Source organism: Felis catus, chromosome B3 (assembly GCF_018350175.1).
Source record: "Felis catus isolate Fca126 chromosome B3, F.catus_Fca126_mat1.0, whole genome shotgun sequence".
NCBI lineage: Eukaryota > Metazoa > Chordata > Mammalia > Carnivora > Felidae > Felis > Felis catus.
Window position 1 is genome coordinate 144371000 of NC_058373.1, and position 12413 is coordinate 144383412.

Genomic DNA, 12413 nt, shown 5'->3' on the forward strand with positions numbered 1-12413 from the left:
TTTGTAGTATTTACTAGAGTGTTGGGGGATGGCGCTTCTTCTGTAAAGTGGGATTTTAACAAAAGTGCATTTTACTACTGTGTGCACCCACCCGCACCCCCGCCATGCCCCGGGGGATCATTGGGATGTTAACTGTAGTAATATCTGTGCCCACCAGGTGGCATAATTGCTTTACTTAAATGATTTAAGCTCTTTTTGATTCTGTTAGTGATAACTCATTTCTTATTTTAATAATAAAAGGAGATGCCACGATATGAAAAAAAATTTGGCATGCTCAGTTTGAGTTATGCGAGAGAAACTGGTGCCACGTTTCCTTTGTAGTACGAATGCTGCTGCAAATGTTAACGATGATAACATTTTTTTCTAACTGTATTTAAGGTTATAGCTTTGTCCTCAACCCACCTTATGGTGTCAGCCTCTCGCTCCAAATAGCATATGCAAGATCACAAGGTGTCCTGAGTCTGCAGTGTCCAGAGGAGGGAGGAGTGGGTGAGCTCAGGTGACCGTGGCAACTTTCATCTGCATTCTTCCCTTTTTTGCAGCTGAGTTCGAGACTCCCGCTAATGGTACTAAGGACATTTAGTTCGTCGGCTTGAAACCTGAATATAGAAAACAAGTGAGGCCTCTGACAAGGCAGCCATTTGCCCGTTACCCTCACTTTCCATCACTTCCTTCATCGACCACAGTTTGATTTTCTTAACTCCACTCAAGCGACATGGACTCGGTTGGCTTGCCTGGCTCAGTTCTCTGTACTGTGGAGTGCCCTTCTCTCTCTGCGTCCTTTACTCAGGAGATGCGATAGCCTATAGAGGTTTAACATCACAGGTGCTGTGGTCACACACTCTGTGTGTATGTACGTCTTGTTTCTGCTGTTTACCAGCTGTGTGACCTTGGCCAAATGACTTCTCTGAGCTTCAGTTTCTTTCTTTAGGAATGGGACTGATAATGGAATTATTGGAGAGGATTAAAAAGAATGCTTTAAGGGGGGCGCCTGGGTGGCTCAGTCGGTTGGGCGTCCGACTTCGGCTCAGGTCATGATCTCGCGGTCCGTGAGCTCGAGCCCCGCGTCAGGCTCTGTGCTGACATCTCGGAGCCTGGAGCCTGCTTCGGATTCTGTGTCTCCCTCTCTCTCTGGCCCTCCCCCCACTCGCGCTCTGTCTCTTTTCTGTCTCAAAAATAAGTAAACATTAAAAAAAAATTTAAAAAAAGAATCCCTTAAAGAATTTTAAAACAGTGGCTGGCACATAGTAAAGTCTCAAATATTAGCTACTGTTATTAATCAGTATAGCTATTGAATCTTTAGGAAGCTTGTCTTGATTTAACATCATTATCATCATTATTTACTGATTATTTTGGATCCCATGCTAGTCTACATCTGTACTGTTATTTATGTATTTCTGTTCTCTGTTACTTGTGTTGTTTCAAGCTACCTCAGGAAATCAGTTCATTTTTCTTCTGTATTTTGGCCTGCTTTTCTGTACACAGTAAGGGTAGTTCAAGAAATGTTTGAGTAGGCTTTAGGAATTTTGTGAATTTTCCTGATGAATCTCACACACATTCTACCTTTAAGTGATGTTGCCCCAGAACATAACGCCTTTACCTGTACTCTCTGTAATGCTAAATTCTTGTCAGAGAAGCCAATGGTTTGTACAGTCTGTGAACTTTTTTTTTTAATTTTTTCTAATGTTTATTTATTTTTGAGAGAGAGAGAGAGACAGTGTAAGCAGGGGAGGGGCAGAGAGAGAGGAAGACACAGAATCTGAAGCAGGCTCCAGGCTCCGAGCTGTCAGCACAGAGCCCGACGCAGGTCTCGAACCCACGAACCGCGAGATCATGACCTGAGCTGAAGTCGGACGCTTAACCGACTGAGCCACCCAGTTGCCCTCCCGTATGTGCACTTGTTAAAGAATCGAAGTGATACGTATCTTTAGCCATCATAATTTAAGATTAGACATTTCTCCTTGGTTGTTTCCATGGGAATATTCAAGTTTTTAAAATATTGCACTTACACAACGATAGAATGGTTTTTAAAGGAGAGTACGCCGAGTAACCGATCTTTCTGCTTAGAATGTCCGGTCAGCTTCTTCTTGCACCCAGATGACCGCCTGGTTCTGTCCCCCGTGCAGTGGGGAGGCTGGTGGGTGCGAGTGACCGGGTCCTTGCCAACATCCTGGCATTTCCTTAAGCCACGTGGACTTTGGGCATCGTCCTAATCACAGCACACTTAATGACCCTCGCCTGCCTGCAGTGGTTCCTCACCCCCAGATTGGGACGGACTCTGGTTAACCTTTAATTTACCAGAGATGAAATCAAGATTACTGTTGCCAGAGATGAGAAAGTACTGGAAAAGTCCCCGGGAACCCCGTGTTCGTTGTTTTAGGGCTTTTTGCCTCCCTTCTTGATTCATCCTTCATCCACCACCTAACGTATCCGGTCATCCTTTGTTTTCATGAAGGCATTTGGGAGTGGATTTTATCGTCTTAGGTTGAAAGCTTATTTTTGCTTTTAAGGAAAGCATGTGGGAGGTTTTGAAAATGCACACTTTACATTTTCATCATGCCCTACCAGCAGCTACTGGCATGTTCTGGAAAGGAGCAGGGTAGGTGGTAGAGAAGATATTGGGGACTCTAGAAACTGGTGGGTAGCCCTTGTCCCCCTGACTGTGAAAGGGAGCAAGAGCTGAGGACCCCGTGCGTACAGTAGGGAGGCAGCGAGAGACAAGGCCGTCGGCAGCGTCCGTTGTGCGCGCACACGGCCCTGTTCTGGATTAAGTCCGGTCTTCAGCATTCTGGGAGGACTTCCTGCTCTGCTGCGGTTTTCAGTTCGGTGCTGACGCAGCTTTCCTGGTGAGAGCTACTTCCTGGGAAGGTCAGGAGAGTGGCTAGAGGTACCGCGGTCGAAACCGTAGCGCTCACCGTGCGTCAGGCACCACTGCCTGTGAACTGCTTTTGTCCAGAGACAGCCAAGACTGGACCTGCGTCTCTCTCACCACACACCTGACCTGTGCTGCCTTTTCACTTGCTGGGAAAGAACCTTTCTCTCCTGTGACATCATTCACATGACAGCACCCCCAGCATTCTTTTGGCAAATTGTTCATCCAGTCTTTGTTGGACTTTGGGGACATGAAAAGAGTGAACGGTTGTATTTTTGCTGGTGGGTATCAGATGGTAACTCTTTTGCAAGTTGCAAGGCTCCCCATCTATTGACTTGTTTTGTCACGCCTTCACCTCACCTAGTAGAGATACCAAGTGACTTCCCCTAAGTGGCTCTGATTAAGTCCTTTCTTCCTTTGTTTTAGATTTGAGTCCTCAGAGGAGTCTACAAGGAAATCTAAAAGAGGTGTGATCTTAAAGGTTACTTATTAACAACACTTTACTGTTTGCAGCACAGAAAATGTTCTGTCCAAACTTGCCTGCAACGCTCAGAATCCACTGGTCAATTTTACTGTTCCTGCCACCAGCTAATTTTTCTGTTAAAAAACAAAGCAGATGAAAATACCAAAGTAGTATCCAAAGAATGCTTTGTTTTCCTTGTAATTTTTGAGCTAAATCCCGTTGGAGACCTGGGGAGACAGGTTTACTGGCCCTGTTACTGACGGAGCAGAAAAGACTGGAGCAGATAGCATCTGCCCCCGAGAACGGTGGGCAGGGCAGGCTACTGGGACAGCGCACAGCCCCGCGGGGCCTGCCCCCTGCCCTGCCCAGACACCTGGTGCGCGGATTTGCTCGCAGATCGCAGATCACATGCCTGGGCGGTGGCTGTGCACGCACCACGCGTCCCTCATCCAGCGAAGGTAATGATAACGTCTGGACGTTTGTACGCTTGCGGAGTTGAGCTTGTAGAGCACCAGTTTCGGGTTCATTTGCCGGATGTCTATGAAAAGGAACCACCCTTCCAGCAGACCCTCTCTGGGGTTGACCCTCAGTTCACTGCAGATTGTTTTTCCCTCTTCCCCGTACACAGCCTTGGCTTGAACACATCTCATTACTTAGTTTTATCACCCGACCTGCGGTCTTTCCGCCGGGGTCCCGTGTGAGCCGTGCAGCCTCACCATGCATCAGCATTGTTTTAAAGAATCTTAGGGCATTTTCCTCTTACTTGGCATAATCCACCCTATTGTGACATAATAAGCAAGGGAAACACTTTGGAATAATTCCTCCCCATTTTTCAGACCACCGGTTCCAACTTTTGTGACAAACCAGGGTCATTTAGTTTGTCATTCGCTCACTCGCGGGTAAATAGGAATCTCACTACGGTTGACCCTTGAACACCTTGGGGCGCCCAACACCCTGTGAGGTAAAAAAAAATCCACGTACAAGTTTTGACTCCCCAGAAACTTAACTGCTGATAGCCTGCTGTTGACCAGAAGCCTTGCTGATGACATAAGTAACCAACACACGTTGTTGTGTGTGTTATATGTGACACGTACTGCATTCTTTCAGTGAAGGAAGCCAGAGGCAAGCCAGTGTTATTGAGAAAATACTTTGACAGCACCGGACTGCAGAAGATTCTCGTAAAAGTGGACCCGCGTAGTTCACACCCGAGTTCAAGGGTCCGCTCTATATGTTCTGAGTGAAATCACTGTCTGTTTGTATGGACTTTCAATATTTAAAAAGGAAATGGAAAACTAGTGCTCGGTGTTGAAACTAATACTGAGTGGCACTATGTGTAGTCGCTGTTTGAACGACATCGACTTTCTCTGTCAGTGGAAAAGCTTTTCCTCTAGTGTTAGAATACCTGTTCATAAAAGAGTTTGAATTCTCTTTCAGAATTGATTTCTTTTTGGTAAATTGGCTACCGGTTGTGCCACAGTCAGGTAAGATGGTTGTGGCGTCATTGACTAGCATTCTGAGCCTGGGAGGCTCTGACTTCGATCAGGCTTCTGTTAACTCGCTGTGTTACAGTGAGCAAGTGAACCAACCGCTCCAGCCTGTTTCCTCAGCTCTGAAGTGTGGTCATTGCACCTGGAGAGAGAGACTGGGGGGGGGGGGGGGGGAGATGGCCTGGGGACAGAATTCTGTTTGCTTCAGACAGTTCTGTGCTATTTGACTTTTTTTTTTTTTTTTTTTGGAGCTTGTGTTATTTTTGTACTTTACCAAAAACAAAACAAAGCAAAAAACTTCTATAGGAATGTAACGAAGTGTTATTGATTGGTAGGCTCTCTCTTTTTTTTTTTTCCTGGAAGGAAGGCTAGAAAATGTAGAGAGGAAATAACTTTGGGGATGGCAACTTCCCCTGGATATCGAGTCAGTTTTCCTTGGCGTTACCTTAGTGCTTGAAAAACTGGCACTTGTCACCTTGTGTTGGAGTTTGAGAGCAGATAGCAGGCACTGGTTCATGTGATTCATCTCTTAGATTTTTTAGTATAGAGATAAGTTGTTTGTTTTTCAAACTCAGCGGAGACTAAAAACAAACCCCCATTTAATATTTCTTTTTATTTCTTTTGATTATCTTTCAGGGTACCAATGTGATATTTGTTTATCATAGAAAATTTAAGTAGAACTAAGTTTAAAAAGAAGAATCATGATCTCTCCCATCCATAGATGGGATATGTTAAGTACTGTTAATATTAGAGTATATTTTTAGCCATTCCTTTGTAGGATTTCTATGTGTAAGATCCATGATGGGATCATATTATATATGATTCTGTTTTGTTACTGTCCTTTATTTTTTTCTTGCATATGGCAGGCCTGAAATATATATATATAATTCTAGTGCTCATGTACTGTGGTTTCCTGTCCCTCAGTGTGTTTACTGGCCTCTTGTCTTGTTTTTCAGTAGATGAATACATTGCCATTGCTAAAGAGAAGCATGGGTACAACATGGAACAGGTAATGTCATGGTTTTCTTTTGTTGTTAAAATGGGTTTTTAATTGGGAATGCGAGCTAAGCTGGTGTAGCCACTCTGGAAAACAGTATGGAGGTTCCTCAAAAAACTAAAAATAGAACTACCCTAAGACCCAGCAATTGGACTACTCGACATCTATCCATGGGATACAGGTGTGCTGTTTCGAAGGGGCACACGCACCCCCATGTTTATAGCAGCCCTATCGACAATAGCCAAAGTATAGAAAGAGCCAAAATGTTCACCAGCAGATGAATGGATAAAGAAGATGTGGTGTGTGTGTGTGTGTGTGTGTGTGTGTGTGTGTGTGTGTGTGTGTGTGTGTTTGTATTACTCAGCAATCAAAAAGAGTGAAATCTTGCCATTTGCAACTACGTGGATGGAACTAGAAGGTATTATGCTAAGCGAAATTAGAGAAAGATAAATATATGACTTCACTTGTATGAGGACTTCAAGAGACAAAACAGATGAACATAAGGGATGGGAAGCAAAAACAATATAAAACCGGGATGGGGGGGAGGTTGACAAAGCAAAAGAGACTCATAAATATGGAGAACAAACAGAGGGTCACTGGAGGGGTTGTGGGAGGGGGGATGGGCTAAATGGGTAAGGGGCACTAAGGAATCTACTCCCGAAATCATTGTTGCACTAGATGCTAACTAATTTGGATGTAAATTAAAAAAATAAAATTAAAAAAAATTAATAAAAAATGTTTTTTTTTTAAATGGTTTTTATAGCCAACCTGTTAAATTGTGTTCTGTGTGTTAAGTAGCCATGCAATTTTTTGGTGGTCACTAGCAAATTAAACAAGGCCCTGGTCCCCTTTTTATTGCTTGAGATGAGTATTAGAGGGCCCTTTGATTTGAAAGGCACCTGTTTTTCTGCAGGTTGGTAGTATTTAGGGCTTAATACTTCCCTATTTGAATATGTGGTTTGTCATTTGTGTGATGGGTTTTATCCTGACTCCGAGTGATATGTCTCACTCAGACCCACAGTGTTTTCTTTTCATATTAACTGTTTTGAATCAGTTCCAAGTTGTAATATTTGACTAAGGTTTTCTTTTAAAAATTGTTTGGAAGCTATTAGAAATCTACGAGATTAATTTTTCCCCAAAAGTATGTTGATAATTTTTTTTTTTAAACGTTTATTCATTTTTGAGAGAGAGCACAGGCAGGGGAGGGGCAGAGAGAGAGGGAGACACAGAATCTGAAGTAGGCTCCAGGCTCCGAGCCGTCAGCACAGAGCCCGACATGGGGCTCGAACCCACAAACTGCGAGATCATGACCTGAGCCGAAGTCGGATGCTCAGCTGACTGAGCCACCCAGGCGCCCCTTGATGATAACCTTATTTCAGCTTATTTCTAACTCCTATTTTATTTTATTATTTTTTTTAATTTTTTTTTAATGTTTATTTATTTTTGAGACAGAGACAGAGCATGAACGGGGGAGGGTCAGAGAGAGAGGGAGACACAGAATGTGAAACAGGCTCCAGGCTCTGAGCAGTCAGCACAGAGCCCGACGCGGGGCTCGAACTCACGGACCGCGAGATAGTGACCTGAGCCGAAGTCGGACGCTCAACCGACTGAGCCACCCAGGCGCCCCTCTAACTCCTATTTTAAAAATCAGCATATTAATTTGGATTAGTGCTTTCCTTGGCATTGATCTAGATTTTACAGCCTGTAAGTTGCAAGCTTTTATCCTCATGATTGAGGTCACCACTGAGTTACGTTATATAGACTTAAACTCTTTGTTGTAGCCTTGGCCATACTTTTAATTATTTCAGCTTGGTAGAATTTGTTAGAAAAGCTGGTAATAGTAGGATAGTACCAGAATCTTTAAAAGCAAGAGGTATATCCCTTTTCTGTTTCTAAACCCTACTCGTGAATTTCACGAAGTTGCTCAGAACATCACCAACTTTTTAAGATTTTATTATTATGTATTTATTTTTAAAGTTTGTTTATTTTGAGAGAGAGCACGAGCACAAGCAGGGGAGGGGCAGAGAGAGAATGAGAGAAAATCCCAAGCAGGCTGTGCACCATCAGTGCAGAAATCAGAGTCAGATTCTTAACCGATTGAGCCACCGAGGAGCCCCTGAAGATTTTAAGTAATGTCTGCATTCATCATGGGGCTCGAACTCACGACCTCGAGATCCAAGAGTCGCATACTCCACCAACTGAGCCAGTCTGACATCACCAGTTTTTAATTCTATTTAGAAAGTGTAAAAGTCATTAGGTGATTGCTAAATATACCTAGATGAATTTTTAAGGATTCTGGTCTTCGAAATTCTGACTGGTCTCACTTGGGAGTTACCAGGAAAAAAATTGCTGAATTATCTCTCATTTCCAATTTGTCACCCATTTGAATATTTTCTCCCTTCTGGGTTACCAAAAAACAAAACAAAACAAAAAAAACAACAAAGAAAACCCTCTTTATATTTGAGTTTTTTCAGGAAAAGAGTAACAAAACAATTAAGTGCATTTATAAATTACTTTGTCCTTTCGTATACAGAGGCATTCAAATGTGGCTTTTAAGAGCACAGATTCCAAAGGCACCTGGGTGGCTCAGTCGGTTAAGCAGCCGACTCTTGGTGTTGGCTCAGGTCATGATCTCGTGGTTCATGGGTTCGAGCCCCACATCGGGCTCTGCGCCGACAATGCGGGGCCCACTTGGAATTCTCTCTCTCTCCCCCTCTCTCTCTTTCTGCCCCTTCCCCACTTGTACGCATGCTCGCTCTCAAAAATAAATAAATAAAGAGCACAAATTCTAGGGCCACACTGCTTCTGCCACCTACCAGCCCTGGACCGTTGGCAAGGACTTAATTCTCAGGGCCACCGTGTTCTCATCTGAGAAGTGAGCACAGTGGAGCGTGTCTCGCGGGAGTGCGCACGCATCAGCCGCGTAGCAGTGTTTCCCGGGCTGCAGGGGCGTGCGTGCTCTTCTTTTGCCAACCTCATTTCCATTTTAATGTTTCACTCACGTCTTTGGTCTAAAATTTCACTGATACTATTTTTCTAGGCTCTTGGGATGCTCTTTTGGCATAAGCATAATATTGAAAAGTCATTGGCTGATTTGCCCAACTTTACCCCCTTCCCAGATGAGTGGACTGTGGAAGATAAAGTCTTGTTTGAGCAAGCCTTTAGTTTTCATGGGAAAACTTTTCATAGAATCCAACAAATGGTAAGTAGATGAAACCACTGATTTTTCTTTTTTTCCCAGCCTCTCTCCCCTGCAGCATACCTGAAAGATAGGGATGTCATCCGCAAGCCGAGATATTCTCGTGTTGAACAGAGCAGCTCATGCTTGCCGTGGAGTAGATGAGAGGCTTCAAGTGACAGGAGCAAAGCATCTCCTGGCACTTCCCAGCTTGGGAGCAGCTGTAACACGAGCCCCCCGCCACCCCATCCCCATCTCTCTTGTTGGGACTCCCCACATTAATCCGATAGAAAGCGTCTTTGATGGTTGTTTGATGAGGTGTGGCGCCTCGTGGAACCCTGTCTGCCTGGGGAAGGTTGGCTTATCTCTTATATTCTAGAAGGCTGTTTGGTGGACTCCTACCAGGAAAGCTTTTATTGATGGTTGCACGAGTGCTAAAGTGAATTTTTAAAAAATAACCTAGGAGTTAGGCTAGACACTTTAGGTGTATGAAAACTTGGGTTCGTCTCAGCCTGCCTTTGGCGATCCTTCCTGGGCTGAGTTTCACTTACAGTCACACTGCACTAGTTTGGAAATGTACCGATGAGAGTTCTTCTTGAATCTTCTTCTCAGAGAAAAGGATTGTGCCTTAAAACATTTCTGTGTGTGTGACCATCCTTATTAACCGTATCTAAGCACACTTGATTTGTAACGATCAGCTCTAAATCGAAACCAACTCAGTTTTTATGTTTAGCTTCCTGATAAATCTATAGCAAGTCTGGTGAAATTTTACTACTCCTGGAAGAAGACAAGGACTAAAACCAGTGTGATGGACCGCCACGCTCGGAAACAGAAGCGGGAGCGGGAGGAGAGGTCAGTTCCTGCCTGGAGGTGGTGTGTCCTCGCGTGGGGGATCTCTCGGGTCACTAGAATTTCTAAGAGGCGGTCGGTGCCCAAAGGAAAGGGGGTTCCCCAAATGCCTTCCTGGTGGAGCCAGATGTACACAAATATTCTTCAGTAACGGGGGCGCCTGGGTGGCGCAGTCGGTTAAGCGTCCAACTTCAGCCAGGTCACGATCTCGCGGTCCGTGAGTTCGAGCCCCGCGTCAGGCTCTGGGCTGATGGCTCAGAGCCTGGAGCCTGCTTCCGATTCTGTGTCTCCCTCTCTCTCTGCCCCTCCCCCGTTCATGCTCTGTCTCTCTCTGTCCCCAAAATAAATAAACGTTGAAAAAAAAATTAAAAAAAAAAATATTCTTCAGTAACGTTCGTGAGCTGTATCATTAACGCGTGAGCCCACCGGTCTTTGGGTATTCGTTTCTTACCACTCTCTTCTTCCTGCATTCAGCAAACTTCCACCTTATTTCTTTATTTTTCAATTTTTTTTTTAGACGTTTATTTCCGAGAGACAGAGACAGAGCGTGAACGGGGGGAGGGTCAGAGAGAGAGGGAGAGAGGGAGACACAGAATCCGAAGCACGCTCTAGGCTGCAAGCTGTCAGCACAGAGCCCGACGCGGGGCTCGAACCCACGAACTGTGAGATCATGACCTGAGCCGAAATCAAGAATTGACCCACTGAACGACCCAGGCACCCCAAGAAACTTCCAGTTTAAATGAACGAACTTTTCCACATACTCTTGCATACCGCTGAAGGGTGTCTCCTTTTAATAAGAAGGAAATCTATTATTGCCTAGGTAGAATTTTTTTGGGTATACTTACACAAGATTTGTTTGCCACGTTTTTATGTCTGGTGTGTTAAAAGATGACAGTACAGTTTAGATTTCCCTAATCCCTTTCTTGACCGTCTATTTTGTGTGTGAGAGGGAGGGAAACATTCTGTGATTCTTCTTCCTAAGGAAACCAGCTATAGGGATAGCTTGGTGAGTAGGATACATCCCAGCCAACACTTCCGCCAGATGGCGCAGAGCAGGGGGCGGCCCTGTGCTCACGCGCAGAGGCAGGTTGGAGTCTCACTCCGGAGGTGGTGTGAACTCACGTGCGGGGTCAGTGCCACACGCCTCTTCCCCGAGCCTCCGCCTCCTCAACTCTAAAATGAAGCTGCTCACAGTCTAGAAGGCAGCAAGTGGACATAGTGGTTTTTGTGTTAGGTTGGTTGCTTTTTGAAATTTGTTTTCCACGTTTTCTGTAATGCTTTTTTTTAATTTTTTTAATTTATTTATTTATTGAGAAAGCGAGAGAACAAGTGGGGGAGGGACAGGGAGAGTTGGGGACAGAGGACCTGAAGCAGGCTCTGCGCTGACAGCAGAGAGCCCGACGTGGGGTTCGAACTCACAAACTGCGAAACCATGACCTGAGCCAAAGTCTGACGCTCAAATGACTGAGCCACCCAGATGCTCCTGTAATGTTATTTTTAAATTTTTTTTAATGTTTATTTATTTTTGAGAGAGACAGAGACAGAGACAGGTCGTGAGCGGGGGAGGGGCAGAGAGAGAGGGAGACACAGAATCCGAAGCAGGTTCCAGGCTCTGAGCTGTCAGCACAGAGCCTGACGCGGGGCTCGAACTCCCGGACCGCGAGATCATGATCTGAGCCAAAGTCGGACACTCAACCGACTGAGCCACCCAGGCGCCCCTGTAATGTTATTTTTTTTTTAACTAATAATACAAATGAAGTGAAGGGAGAGAGACTATCTGATCTCCATGGCCCCATCTCAGGAGGGTATTTTATGATTTTAAATAGGATATCGTGGGAACAAAGTGGTAGTATGACTTCTGGAGAATTCACATCCGTGGGCCCAGCTGTAAAGTGGGGGCAATGGTGGGAACGTCTGCCAAGCACTCTCCAGCTGTAAGAGTCTGTAAAAGTGTTGACCTTGATACGTCTGGATGCTGTGTGGTCTGCAGCATATATACTAGTGGGTCTGTTTTTGGTTTAGTGCTCTTAGTAATCAAAGAAAAGTGGCAAATGCTAATGCATTTGTTTTTATGTTCCAATAACTTTTGATTAAAAATATTTATTTCCATTATACGTTAGGACTCATTTACTTTTTATAAACAAAGTCTTGTACTACAGACAGCTGTACTCTGCTAACCCTGAAATTAGAGTTAACTAAAAGAATAGGTTGGGGTTTGTTGTCCCCCGAGTATGAAACGGTAAGAGCATCTACTGCCCCACCCTCAGCACAGGCTCCGCTCCCCGGTGCTTCTCTGTGCACCGACCCTGAGAGCACCTGTCCCCCCGCACCGCCCCCCCCACCCCCCCCACACACACCCTCCCCCAGCCCCCGGTGGGGAGCCTGAGCCCTTGAGCACCTGTGCAGACCGGGGCGCTAGACCTGAGGGATTGGTGGAAGGGACAGCAGGGACGAGAGAGGTCCCTCAGCCCTGGCTCACTCTCCTTTTGAACTCTCTCCTGGGCCAGAACTCAGCACAGGAAGGTAGCACGGCCATCTGGGCCGGATCCTGAGACGGTGGGACGATG

General features: G+C 45.1%; 1 protein-coding gene across 3 annotated transcripts in view; it reads left to right on the plus strand.

The window, feature by feature from the left end:
- Nucleotides 1-12413, plus strand: part of RCOR1 (REST corepressor 1) — a 129349-nt gene that overhangs the window by 97597 nt on the left and 19339 nt on the right. For all 3 annotated transcript variants that reach the window (XM_023256081.2, XM_045060562.1, XM_045060561.1), the window contains 3 exons: nucleotides 5779-5831; nucleotides 8860-9021; nucleotides 9731-9849. In XM_023256081.2, coding sequence (XP_023111849.2) covers nucleotides 5779-5831; nucleotides 8860-9021; nucleotides 9731-9849 — 334 coding nt within the window. The remainder of the gene's footprint in view (nucleotides 1-5778; nucleotides 5832-8859; nucleotides 9022-9730; nucleotides 9850-12413) is intronic.